The 14472-nt window shown below is 35.2% G+C and overlaps 1 protein-coding gene across 33 annotated transcripts in view; it reads right to left on the bottom strand.

The window, feature by feature from the left end:
• The window catches only part of CLASP2 (cytoplasmic linker associated protein 2), a 145970-nt gene that overhangs the window by 16100 nt on the left and 115398 nt on the right, over positions 1-14472 (bottom strand). For 18 of the 33 annotated variants that reach the window (XM_071429706.1, XM_071429705.1, XM_071429732.1 and 15 more), the window contains 5 exons: positions 9594-9757; positions 8809-8887; positions 8606-8656; positions 3907-4050; positions 73-216 (listed from right to left, as the gene is read on the bottom strand). In XM_071429706.1, coding sequence (XP_071285807.1) covers positions 73-216; positions 3907-4050; positions 8606-8656; positions 8809-8887; positions 9594-9757 — 582 coding nt within the window. The remainder of the gene's footprint in view (positions 1-72; positions 217-3906; positions 4051-8605; positions 8657-8808; positions 8888-9593; positions 9758-14472) is intronic. The other 15 variants (XM_071429731.1, XM_071429709.1, XM_071429712.1 and 12 more) reach the window with 1 other exon arrangement.

Raw genomic sequence — 14472 nt, 5'->3', positions numbered from 1 at the left:
ACATTCCATAGAGAGCTACTAAGTAGACTTTTACATAGTAACTTCAGAAAGAAGAGTAGCAGAAGTGGATACCTGACCACTGTTGCCTGTATTCCGGAGATGATTATGGAGAAGCTTTGTGGCTCCATCCTGAAATGTTTTTGGTAAAGCACCCAACAGCATTGTAAACTCTGGAGTGTTGAGTTCAAAAAGGGAAATCAGCACTGACTGTGCAGCCTACAAGAAGAAAACACAAACTGAAGACATTAATTAGAGTTTCAAAGTAATTTTATCAGCAAAAGATGCCATAATGAGTGGTAATCACAAAATGTGACTTAAGTCTTGATCAAGCTTGAATAAAGATGTTAACAGATGTGAACAAAAGAAATTCATATTTGCTGGCAAGCTGGAAGTTCTGATTTTGTTAAATTCAGGCACAGAACTACCACTGTAACAAGCAGTCTTTCAGAAATGTGCTTTTCAAGCCCCCTAGCCCCAGATCCTTACTAAAAAAAAAATAATGAAGGAATTTGCAAAATGGCTTTCAGAGTTTAGGAAGCTGAATAAATTTAGAGAAATGAAACACTCCAGGCAGGAGCAAGCATGTGACCCTTTCTACTGAGTTCTGCAAGTGGTAAAAAATTACAGATGGTAACACACTTGCCTAAAAAGGAACAGTTAGCACTGTAGAAATTAAAACAAACCCAACCAAACAAGATACCCTAACGTGGAATGAGACAGTAGTGATCACAGCACTTGATACTCCTCATAACTTACCCTACAGCCAAGCTAGTTAGTTAACCTTGCCTGCTTCCTTTAACCTTTCTAAAAGGTAGGCAAACATAATGGGCAATGGAATTTAGCTGACTACATATTCTGAAGATGAAATCTGTGGAGTAGCTTGTACTGGATGTCACCTCCCATACTCTCAATTTAATCAGTTCATCTTTACTATCACATTCAGCCTACAGCATGTTTTACACATGCTGGGTTTTTTTTTTACCTGAATAAAAAAGTCAGCGCTCTCTACTGACAAAGCAACACAGTAAATGACACAATAGTTGGATTCCCTCTCGTACAGGAACTCTTGATTGAAAGAATTAAGCAATGTTTGTACAGTTTGATGAAGATTCACTGGATAGTATAACAAACCTGTCAACATAGTCACTAAACTAACAAGTGCAAATGAGAGCTGGAGGAAGTTCTCCAGAATGACTTTGTAGCAGAAGACTGTGGTTATAAGATTAACCAACTATGTGCAGTTTATACAGCTCACCCTCAAGATCTGCCATGCACTGGAGAGAACCAGTGCCTCATGCTAAACAGAATGATAGGCAGCTTGCTTAACCACCAATACACTCCAAGTAAGTAGTTTAGAAAATTCTTTTAGACATTTATTTCCCTCCTTTTGCTTCCAGAGCAATGAACTGTAGCATTTTTTAATTAAAAGTGTAGAGCCAAGGTATGAGCACACATACCTGCACACATCTCAGTATTAAGTTAAACAACAAAAATCCTAGCATGTCAGATTGCCACAAATTGTCTTTGCATACTCGTGACTGGTTGTTTTCTTTAACATTTATTTCCTTGTCCCTTTGATAGCCTTCCCTTCAAATGATCACCCTGAATGTCCTCTGCAATCTGTCTGATGTTTCTCTTGTAATTTCTAATGGTCAGTCTTTTAATCAAAACTGATACAAAGCAAAACCAAGACAAATTTAGCAGCTGAGCAGAGGTTTGGAAATCACCACTTTCTTTTTTCTGTCTGGTTAGCCAATCTCCACTCCTTAATACTGTGTCTATTTAAGCTGCTATTAAGAGAACACAATAGCCAGTCCAGGATTGTATCAGGACAGAAACTGATACCATCAAGTCTGCCCAAAATGAAGCTCTGTCTATAGTATCAAAACTGATACTGACTTGCAGAAGGTTTTCAATACAATTATCTATTATCTCTCTTTCTTCCTTACCCAAGAAATCCTGCATTTTAGAGTATTTAGAAGTTTTTGTTCTCCCCAGCATAAGGTCTCTGCTGAGATTTAAATTCACTCATGTAGACATAATCTTTCAAAGAGTGAAATAAAGATTAGAAATATTTCTTTGGTTTTGCTTTCTTCTTAGAAATTTTCTAAGAACAGATTCAAACTTCTTCCAGAAGCATTCTAATCTTAGAAAAAATCTAAGTTTTGAAACAGAATTTTACTTTCCAGAAAGAAGTCCCATGTCACTGAACTACACTAAGAGTGCCCAATGTGAGACTAATGAACTCGGATTTTTCATAATACTTAGCACTAGAACTGTTTTTGCTAAGGAAAAAAACCAAACCCATGAATTACACAGAAATTACTTAGAAAAAGCTTTTAATTTAAAGAAATTACACCAAGTTCTATAAAGCTTATTACACCCAATAAAATTAAGAAGGCCGTGATAGCAGGATGAGAAGACTGTTAAGAGAATTAAACATTTTATACTATCAGAATAACTCTTTTGACTTCTTATTGGCAAAATTTTATTTTCAACTGTTAAAGGATTTTTGCAGTTAGTTGCCTCAAAGAGCTGTGTTATGGAAAGAAAAATAAATTCTGAAAACTTACATAATTAAGGTGTTCCAGATGAATAAACTCACTGGTAATTCTTTGCATTGATTCAGTTACTTATTGACATAAAAATGCTTATTAGGGTTATGAACCATCAGATAAGACAGCTTGCCACGTGTCTCAATACTAAAACTTCACAGATTTAGAAGATTGTGCTGCTTCAATTCTCCTCCTGTTCTATGATCTTTTATATGTTACTAGAACATGATACTCAGGCAAGGAAAATCCATTTGATGTAATCTATTACTGTCTTCTCAAACTCATGAAGTATACAAGAAGTGAATGACTAAAACATTACCTTCAATACAAAAACTCTCTGGTGTTTTTTTATTATGTATTACAAACATTCTAGATACCAAGAAGTCTTGTAAGTTATTTTTATTTTTGTTTTCTTCACATTACAATTTTTAAGATAGCCCCTACTATTCTTTCCTACATCCCTCCTAAACAAAGGAAGTTACTCTTTCCAGAAATGATGAAGCTGCCAAAACTCAAACTTAATTGAAAGTAGCAAAACAGATCTCAACAAATTAATTGTTGCTGTTTTTCAAACTGCAGAAATAGACAGAAAAAGAGAAAGAGTTAGCTCTCCTTGTCATAAACACTTGCACTGAGGAACAAAAAAAGGTACAACATTTTTGGAGTGTTTACATGCTAGAAATGGCAGCTACACAGCATGACCTGTAATCATCAGAATAACAAAACTATTCCATCAAACCGCAAATAAAATTATAAAATTTTTTTGCTTTCTACAAATTCAAGTGCTGTTTAGAAACCCTTTCCAAAGACAGCACTAGTACATTTCTTACGGTTATTTATCCCTCCTGTATCTATGTAGCTCATAGATGTTAATTTTCACTTCACATCATGATGTGGAAAAGGGAGGTTGGCACTCGAAGTGCAGCATTACAAGAATAAGCCCATGACAATAAGCCTATAACCTTATCAAAGCACTTGCTTTGTCCAAGGTTCAATGGCTATCTACCTACCTGTTGTTAAAAAAAGGGACTCTAGAAAATCCAACAGAGATTACACTGAGTTTGCTACCAAATTTACCTCTCACTCTTGTTACATATGTGCTCTTCAGTATCACAGGGGGTGGTCTCTGATGTAATATTAAAACTGTACCAAAAATGGCCACTAAAGAGATTTGAGTACTAGACAGTTGCAATGAACAATGATAAATTATGAAACAGAATCTCAACATACTAACATATATAAAAACACAACTGTAATTGAGAGTTTCAAGATGTTAATTTAAAATTTTTACTTAAATATTCTTAATTACCTGGAATGCTTTGCAATTCTAAGGACACATTAACAAACATACCTTCCTAACATCTGAGCTTTTAGGTTCTGTGGTCCAGGTGATGATTCGAGACACTGCTAACCTAGTTTCACTTGAATTTACAAAATCTCCTGGGTCCATCTGTTGCGCAAGAGTTTCTATGTATTTTAGGATTGCAACTTTGACCTGCAAAGAGAAACAGAGTCAGGTTGACAATAACAATGGTGGGCTGCAAGAACAACTGAGCTCACAGAGTGTTCATTCCCTAAAATAAAGATTTTTTTTTCCAATTAAACTACACATTTTCAGCATTAATATATTTTTTTGCAATAAAACAATCTACAAATGGATTTAACATTTGAAGAAGAAAGTTATTCCACAGACATTCAAATACTCATAGAAAGCTTACATTTCACTGATAGCAACTAAAAGATATAAATCATTGCATATGCAGAAGCTTATATTTTAAAAAAAGAAATGAAGATTAATTCAGAATAATTAAGAAAGTTTTTTACGTGCTAAAATGAACATCATTTGATGAACCAATGATCACTTCCTAGTAGCTCCTACCAGGTAGTTAACACTCAGTGCTTTTTTCATAAAACATCAGATTGAGCAGTCATGGTCTCTGGAAATAAGCCACAGGAATCTTCCCACTAAATACTAAAAGATGTATGGAATAGCATTTCTAGGAAAGATTTAAGACTGGTCACATGCACACTTTATTTGAATATATTCAGATAATAGAGACATGGATTTACCAGGAGGACAGAAAAACCTCCTGAGCTCCCTCATTTATCTGATCTTTCTCTTACTCCACGAACTTGTTTTACTCCTTATGCAGAATCCCTGTTTTGTACATCCCAGACTGCAGCCCCTCTCTGCTTTCTCTGTGCACCACTGCACAGTTTTTGGGCAAAGGTCTAATACACCGGTGCATGTCTAAAATATTTACTTCCTCAGCTCCTACTACCTCAGAAATTTGTCACCTAATCTGTCAATGAAAGTTGTGGACATTTATTTAGACCATCTATCAGGTTTAGCTGCTTTTATTTCCACTAGTAATTATAGTGAACCAAAAATACCTACCCGGAGGGAGAGACCTATGTCCATCGTAACCAGAGAGAAAAAGAGTTCTGGGTGTATTTCTGGTTGTTCATGGCTTGTGGTACAAGTGTTCTGTGCAAAGCTATTTAGAAATTTCTCTTGGTCATGAAACTTGCAAGTGATTAAAAACTCAAGGTACACTGGCACACACAGTGAGGATTAATAATGAATACTTCATTTCCAAAGCAGCTGTTAAAGCTCAACTTCTCTGAAGTCATACCAAGCAGCAGCTGAAGGCTTTCATCTTATGCAGATCAATATCTACAAATGCACACTATTTGCTAGCTATTTTCCAAGGAAAAAAACAAGCCATGAACAACTCTGCAGCAAAAAACCTTAGGCCACATGGCTTTCCAAATTCAAAGCAATAGCTGACATTTCTAGATTACATAGAGAAACCATTGTGACACCACTACATTTGACTGCTGAGGATTTAAATAAATCTAATGTAAGACTTAAAGGTTGCTGTTAAGGACTGTAACACTTAGAACACCCAGAGGTATTTCTCCCAGTGAAGAGACTCTGAAGTACTTTATTTGAGAGAGCAGGATTATTTAGTGTTTGAAGAACTGCTTCCTGAGGAACTTGCACAGACTTCAGCAAAAATGGAGGCTCTCGGACAGAACAGCACTGAACAGAAAATGAATGGAGGGAGTTCTTACTAATAGAGCTTTTCACAGAGAGGCGAATTGCCAAAGCTAAACCTGACAGCTATTTCAAAAAAAAGCATTTTTTACTTAACAAAAAAAGCAGTTTTTGAGGTAAGAAATTCTGGAAGGGCTACACCTTTCTGTGGTCAGTATTATTACAGATTAAAAACTCCACACTGAAGTAAAACTCCATAAGAGCAGCAAATCTACTTTAGAAGTATATTTGCCAATATTTCCAGTAACTACATACAGAGCTGCAATTTAGAAATAAAAAGGCTAATATCTTCAACCATCTATTTCACTCTTCAACAATCCATTTCATGTTTCTGAGAGAAAAATTTGTGGACTGCAATGAAAGCATCTCCAGAATTCTTATAGTGAATATTTGCTGTTAAGTTGAAACCACTCTCCAAGAAGTTGTTCAATACTGTCACTTTCCCAGGCGCCTCTCTCTAACTTACTGAATACTTAGGAGTGATTGCCTGTGCCCTTATATAACCACATCACTAAAATATACGCTACAAATAAATTGTTGCGAATCTGTGTTACTCAGGGTTTTTTTAATCTAGAAATTTTAATGCTGACTTAGACTAAAAAAAATCTTCTGATCAACTGTGGCAAAAACCTCTGTCAACAAATCAGCATTTTCAAAATAAAGAAGGATTCAGAAACTTGAACTTTGGTCACAATGCTTAAATCAACTCCTCACTGAGGCTGAGTTGATATGAAACACAAGAAAAATGAAGTGATGATCGGAAGCGTGTTTCAGGACAATATCCATCCTTTGGAAACTGTATGTTTTGCACCTGCAAAAATAAGCTAAATAGATTATATCCCACCTAGAACATTTGACTCCTACGCCCATCCAAACATTTGACCAAACCAGACACGTACATCTGGCACCTCTAAACTGTGTCTCAGTAATTCACCACACCTAAACATAAAGTGACTGCAGAAGCATGACAGATACAGCACAACACCCTAAACTGCATCCCTCATGGATTAGGCAGTAGAATTCTATCTCCTCTATAGTTGGCCTTACTGCCCAGCTATCCAAATCCATCTCTGTGGCCCCTCTAAAGCTCAAGTTTTACTGCCTGAGACTTAGCTGTCTTTTTAAGTGTAAGAATGACGATGACAGTTTACTCCAAAGGATGATGATTATTTATTAATATCATGTGAAAAAGACGAAAAAGTAATTTGTAGAAGGGAATTGTTACATGGCTCAAATTTCTGATCTACCATCCCCTCCTCCTATCTGACCATCTTTGGGGATGCTGAAAATCCCTTCTATGACTTTTTACTGTCACAGTGAATGCTGTTTCTCAATATTCCTAGAAGAAAAGCAATGGTATAATAATTTATATCAAAGAACAAAAGCTCAAGACTTCAAGAATTGGAGTAGTCCTCTAAGATTATCAATTATTCAGTGGGCTTTGACCACACCTATTATTCAATTGGTTATATCAATTATGCTATCTGGACGCACTGAAGATGGGATTTAGGCAAAATACTCAATAATGTGGATATTAAATAGATACTTCTGATCTGTGGGTAATAAATAACTTTACCGTCTGAATCTTGAAGTTGTAGTTACCATATAAAAAGGAAGTAAGGGGCAGATTCCACTTTCTTCTGGAAAAAGAAAGCTTACCTTTTCTTAAACAGTTACATAATTTACTGTCCCAAAAATTCATTCTAAATACTCTTGATTTTGCTTCAAACTATACTATAGTATAGTATAGAACTATAGGTTCTTCTATGGAGATAACTTTTACCAGCATCTTGATTTCAGAATTCCCTCTCAAAATTATTTTCAGAATGTCTTCCCATCAAGTGTTTTGTATTTCTGAATTCCTTCTGGACCACTTAGGGAATAATCTTGAACTCAGTCCCAAATTAGCCTAGTAGGAGTCCATGTCTTGTTCCAAATCTACACTCTCAGCTTTGAAATGTGCTTGACACACCTTTAACAGCTACACACTACTGTACGGAAAAAGGAATATCTCAACCATCAAATTCACCTTCCTGGAGAGGAAAACCAAGCAAAAATAAAACCAATCTCAATTTGTTCCAAGGATTCATTTAAACAACAAACTGATTTTTACTACCTCATTTGCTGTCTTCAATAAATGACAGCAGTCCCTTTTTAACACAGCTCTACGAAGCAACAGTGGTCAACGTATCAACTGTCCTCAAAAGCTTAAAAATATAAGTTTTACTGTATTGTAGACAAAAAAGGCATATTCATGTGACTTCAGGTTCAACATAACTCTGGAAAAGTCATATTCTTGTGCAGTATCAAACGGAGTAAAAATATTTCGTGCAGGATAGAGCAGAAGATGCCAGTTATCATATGCTTGTTATTTCCCCATTCTCATCACTTATAAATCTTCTTAGGATTTGATGCATTTGTTCTAAACTCAACACTCTTTGGAACTGCAAATATACTACAGAATACATTTTTACTTTTCAGATATGCTGGAAGGTCTACAGACTACAGATTCTTAGGTAAAAATGTGTGTAATTATAAAGCTACACACTGCTTTCAGAGCAGTGTACCACAGAAGTAGCTGATTTTTAATATAGTAACTCAAGTTCACATTAATATTAGAATAATTTATAATAATTCAAGGCCTATCAGGCTGAACACAGGAAAATATATATATATGAACTAGGGAAAAAAGTATGGGAAATCACAAACATAAAATTAGGAAAGACTTGATAGAGTGAGTTTGCATAACCAGCTTGATGTTAGGCAGCCACATTTTTGTTGCTCATTTTTACTGTACTGTGTTTTTATTAGATCTCTCTTGCAGCAAACATTTTCATACTAGTGTCATGTTTAAAACTGAGCATCTGCATGCTTCAAGTTTCTCGCAAAGGTTAGTAGCAGCATACAATGCATTCAAATACAAATTATTGGTAACACTGTAAGAGTTTCACATAGGGTTAAGAATAAAGACAGTAATTCAGACAAAAACCTTTGAGCTCCAAAAAGAGCGAAGCTGGTCCTGCAGTGCTGGCTTGACTGTCTGAAAGTTTATAAAAACAAAATCCACTAATTGAAAACCTTTTCTTTTTCTTTGTTTTTACACAAAACAAAAATAAGAATCCAAATTAAAAAATTAAGCAAATTTCTATTAATGATAATTCCTGTCTGCAAAGCAAGCCTAAAAAGTCTTACCTTCAGACTAGGTGTTTGGGTCTGGTCAACAGTAAATCTCATTAAAATACTGAACTGGAGGTCATTTGGAAAAGATTCCCTGTAAACAAACAAAATAATGTTAAGTTACATTAAATTTTCTTTTAAGAACTGTTGAGATGCACCAAATAAGCCCTCACCCTTCTCAGTAGAGCTGAAACTGCTACTAGCTGCCACTGTATCTGACCTTTAAGAAACATTTACCTAGCATGTTCAGGACAACACTTAAGGAATTCCTGCTATTAAGTAACTATAGCTAGAACAGGTAATCCAAGTAATGAGGAATGATATAATAACGATAGGCTAGAATTCTGATTCTAAATCAGGCTATTAGTGAAGTCTGGTGAGAAGGAAGGGAAGACAGAAAGCAAATCCATTATTACCATAACTCCTTAAAAGTTAATGCTGATGCAGAGATGAATATTCCAGTGAAACACAGCAAAATAAAGAAGTGTAAACACAATTTCTACATCACTGAACACAAGGTGAAACAACAAACATACACAGTTCAAATGCACATTTTGGAATCAGGTAAGTGGTATCATATTAATTGTTCAGCACTGAGGACTCAAACCCTTTCAATTAGGAGTCATTTCACGAAACCAAAACTATTGCTGAAGCAATAAGGTTTACTCAAGTTTCAAGATCTGCTATGAGCTGTGCATTTTTCCAGAAATCAAACAGCACACAAAAAAAAAATAAAAGCTGCAAAACCCTTGAAAATAGCTAACAAATATGTTACTATTACTTTTTAAAGAGCTCATTACCTTGTGACATCAAGTGCCTTCTGAACTTTTGCTTGTACAGACCCAAGCAAATCAGCACCCATTTTTTTCAACAGCTGTGTCAGCAGTACAAACAGCCAGTCCTGCAGATCTTCTTTATGGACCTGGATGAAGTCGACCAGGGTCTCCAAAAACATACTGAACACCTACAAGGCAGAAGAAGATGGAAAGAGGGTAGGATGGGGCAAAAGAGGAAGCGACACTGACGTATGCTGAACTTACAAACGAAGAAAGCAGTAAGGGAATCAGAGGCAGAGAAAGGCAGTGTTTTGCAGCCAAGCGGGAAAAAAAGCAAAAAAGGAAGGAAAAGAAAGAAATCTGCCTTGCTTTTTCATTAGATTTTGATATAAGAGTACTTTGGAAATGTTAGCCGACTTCTGTAGAAGTTTGACAGTTAGGTATTCCATGCAGTTTCGTCAAGAAAAGGAATGCTTACTGTGATGGCTGGCGCAACCTCAATTTTTCCAGTAAAACTTTATTTTTTACCCTCTCAAGATCTATCACTAAGTTGATTTGTCATATGACTCAAAGACTACAAAACCACTTTCTTTTTAAAACCAAAAAAGCTGCTAGAATTCTTTGGCAAAATATTAATTTTAAATATCTGCATTATTAAATACTGCAAAATGATGACAGCTGGCCAATTCCTTTAAGAAAATACTTGTAAAAGAGAACAAGCTTCTTCTACTATTGCAGGTATCCCAACACAAAATTATTCACCACAGTAGGGAAAAAAGCCACAATAGATTTCAGATTGGCAGGTGTTTAAAACACAGAAATAGTTTTATTTTTTTGAAAACATAATATCCATTGTCTTCTTTTCAGCAAATAATGTTGAAAAGACTGCATTAGGTAAAAAAAAAAAACAACCAAAACAACAAAACCAAAAGAACCAAAACCATGTATTTTTTAATTGGACTCACATCAGGAAGAAGGGCTTTTTTTGGAGGGAAGGGAGGGTGTGACAAATAGGTAACTTTGTTTAAAGAGCTCTTTTAATATATTTGACTTGTTTTAAGCTTTTTCCAGACCTAAGAGTGAAATCAGGATGTATACACTCTATACTTGTGTGGCCCATGGGTCTTCTGTTTCTCTGACAAGAAAAATGGGTGTTTGAGCTGAAAAAGGTTCCTTCACAATACACACTCCAGCACAGAGTTGGGTACAGCAGCATTGCTGTGGTGCAAACAGGGTTGGGCAGATATTGCCTCCTGAATGTTTATGGCATTGTGTGCAAGGCTAGAAGAGCTGGTGCAGAGCAAGGGCTAGAACCCACATGTTCCTGCAGCTGACCTGCCTTGTCATTAGGGCAAATTCTGCTGCTGCTTCTGTGAGAGTGGAAAACCCCAAATTGTGATCACACCTCACACAGCTGCACACACTAGGCCATGGAAGCAGACTTTGTTCCACAGCACCGATGCAAGTAAGGAGGAGCTGGCATAGGCTGCTGCACACTGTCTTTGCTGAGGAAATTTGATTGTTTTTCATGATGATCATCAAGTCAGGGGAAGCAAACTCATACCATAAAGTGGAAAAATTCCAAACAAGTATCTCTTAGAGTAGTGCCTCCAAATTTACTCTAGAAACAAAAAACAGATCCAGATTCATTTTATCAAGAAAGGTTGGACCAGACCATGCTTGAGGTTCCCTTTTAACCAGGTATTTTATGACTCTTTCAGGATCTATTGGAGACTTGGGAAAAATTTTTAGTAGATATCTTAAATACTGAAAATCTGTGTTAGAAAGAAAACAACACAAATTCCTACTCAATATAAAGCCGATCAGGAATAGCTACTTTAACTTTGCTTTTGGGACAAATTATGTTAAAAATTGTGAAAAAAAAACCCCGCCAACTTCTGTGCTGTCTGTGTAGATGTATGTTCAAGTCTGAGGTTTCAAAATTACCCTTTCCATTAGTGGGACAAGACTTTTATGTGCAAGACTGGAAACATCTTCTGTCTCAGGCTAAACTGAAACTATACAGAATTTTGTGGCTACAAGCAGTAGCCACAGCAATAAGATAGAGGCAAAACCAAACCAGTATGTACTTTCTGTTTTGTAATATGGAGTCTTTGGCTTTCACAGCCCTAAAGTAAGGGGAAAATACACTTAGGCAAACAAATTCTGGTGCTACAAAGATTACACTGTGTGTGTGTGTGTGGGGTGTCTTACAAAATCCTTCAAATTGAACTACACAGCTCAGCAGAATTTAAACCTGCACCTGTTTCTTTGAGTTTGCAGACACTGACACACATGGCTTTTCCATTAAAACACGGGAGCCGAACAAACTGGTTACAAGCTCTGACTTGATGGAGTAATATGGACTTCTTATGACACTTCAAATATGTAAAGTGGCTTAAACTGAAATCATTGTAAAGTGAATTATGATTCACTAAGGCTAAAGTACTCTGAAGATCCTGTGCTGATGTTTTAGCTGTTAAAAATACACATAATTGAGGACTCAGTTTTGTTTTAAAGGTTTGTTTCATTTTAGATTTACCACAGAGAACGTTTAGACAAAAATAAGTCAAGTAATTTTGTTGCATTTAAAAAAAATACTCAACATATCATTTTGTCTCAGCAAGAAGAATTTAAGAAGGCTGAAAGAGCATTTAAGGTAAAGAATGAATTTGGAATGGAAAATGGAACTCAAGCACCTATATGTTGAAGAATGTATGTGGATACTGCAAAAATTGCAGTTTCTGTTTTTATGATGCAAACTAAAATACTGAAATCAACCATCTAAAGTTGAAGTTCATAATAATTTGACAGTGGAAAAAAATAAACAGATATGAAAATAATTATAAGTGATCTACCTCTAAAGTGAATTATTTCAGATGTGCCAACCACCACAATACAAAGCAGGAATGCATAACCAAACAACGTCAGTTAATTAGTAGATAAAGCACATCTCGAAACTTTACCACACATTTTACTAATTGTTTATAGCATTTTATGATTGCAAAAGGCTTGACACTGCATGAACTCTTTGGGGAAGAAAAATAGAGAAAAGGGGTTAATTGCACATTCATGCAAAGTAAGGTTAGGCTTCCAACAAATACTGAACCAACTTACTCTCTAAAGAGAGTTCCAACACAGGGGACAGCATGCAAAACGAAACAAAAACAGAACAGAACAAAACAAACAACAAAAAAGGGAAAAAGATAAAAACACACAAATTAGTGGCCATCAATACGAAGTTCCTGTATGGAATATAAACCAAAATAAAACAAAAAAGGTACTTCAAAACTTCTATGACAAATTTAAGTAATTTTATTGGGATACCCAATTTAATTTTAAAATAAGCACTTGGCATGTCCTTTAAGTCATTCTCCTATTTTCTCCTCCAAATATTATTACTCTCTTATTCTATGCAATTCCCTCCATCCAGGTATCATGTTAAAAGTAAACCTTATAAAATCCCATAAAAGTGATGACAGCATAATTGCTACAGACACTTGAGTAGAGTCTAAGATGAGATTTATGTAGGCGTATGTGTGTGATTAAAAAAAAAAAAAATCACAGCTCATGAACTCTTAATACTTAAAGATAGTCTTAATACTTATGTCTGATAGCATATTAATAGTTTTGCAATGCCAAAAAGCAGGCAAGTTCAGGGACTGGAACACCTGTACCACAGGTTACAACACAGGCCAAATTTTCTTGAAGCTACATTATTTCATATCACAGTGGCCAGTAAACAGAACAATCAACTAGAACAAGTCAACATAACGTTTTTAACGGCTTATTTAAAAGGTAAAATGCTCTTCTAGGTCTGACATATACATTACTGCAATACTAATTATCACAGAACAAGCACAATTAAACCAAGCTGCTATTAACAATTTGGTAATTACTTCATTTAAAAAAATATTCCAGCAATATTTCAATATTTAATATTCTTTCCTCTGCTTTGACTTTTTATGTAATGTTTTTTTCTTTTTAACTGCTTAGTTTAGTCTTTTCTTCTGGATTTCTGCAGTATGTGATCAACTTTAATGCCACATGGCTGTTGGCAGTGCAAGTTATTTCCAAAATACATGGTGCCAGAGATAGCAGCTGCCACTTTTTCCAACAGGAAAAATAAAGAGGGCAAATGAACACTAAAGTTAACCTGTCAAGACCTCTTATCACTCTGAATTTAATTTTCCATTGCAGCAATAAGAAAGAATTTTACATATTTTTAGAAACATGTAAATTGTATTGCATAATCAAAATAGTTTTTCAGGATTCTTCTGGGAAAAGTCAATACTCCTGAAATAATACCCTATTATGAATTCATCTTCACAATTTTATCAATTCTGAAATACTGACACAAAGTGGGACATGTTATACTCAACATAAAAGACACCACTTCTTCCAAACAAGCCTATAATTAAATAAAATATAAAGTTAGGTATTTTTTTACATTATTACATTTATTAGGCTCCTTCCTTACCTGCATTCCTTCTGCTGTGAAAAACTGTGATGTTTAATCAAGCTGTACTAGTAACCCACTTCCCACAAAAACTGTAAAATTACTATCATGCAAAGTAACTCACTTAAAAAGATTTTAATTGTCTTAGGAAACAGAAGCATTGTTTTCCTTGTTATATCATCCATATTGAGTCATTACCTAAGTAAAAGTGAATAAACCATCACATTTTCTTTTATACATAAGTATAGTCTCCTTATGGAATATTTAAAAAGTTATGTAAAAATTATTCACTAGTCTCAACTCCCAGCCCTATCTATGAAATTCATGGAAGACGTCATAAGCTATGACAACACGTAATGTCCTAGAAAATAAATAAGTACACACTTGGCATAGTTTATCTGATTATGTATGATTTAGTCAGACAACTTAATTAGTAACTTAAAT

This window comes from Agelaius tricolor, unplaced genomic scaffold (assembly GCF_023055355.1).
Source record: "Agelaius tricolor isolate 1412-34295 unplaced genomic scaffold, bAgeTri1.0.p SCAF_6, whole genome shotgun sequence".
Taxonomy (NCBI): Eukaryota; Metazoa; Chordata; class Aves; order Passeriformes; family Icteridae; genus Agelaius; species Agelaius tricolor.
This window is presented reverse-complemented; position numbering and strand designations above follow the sequence as displayed.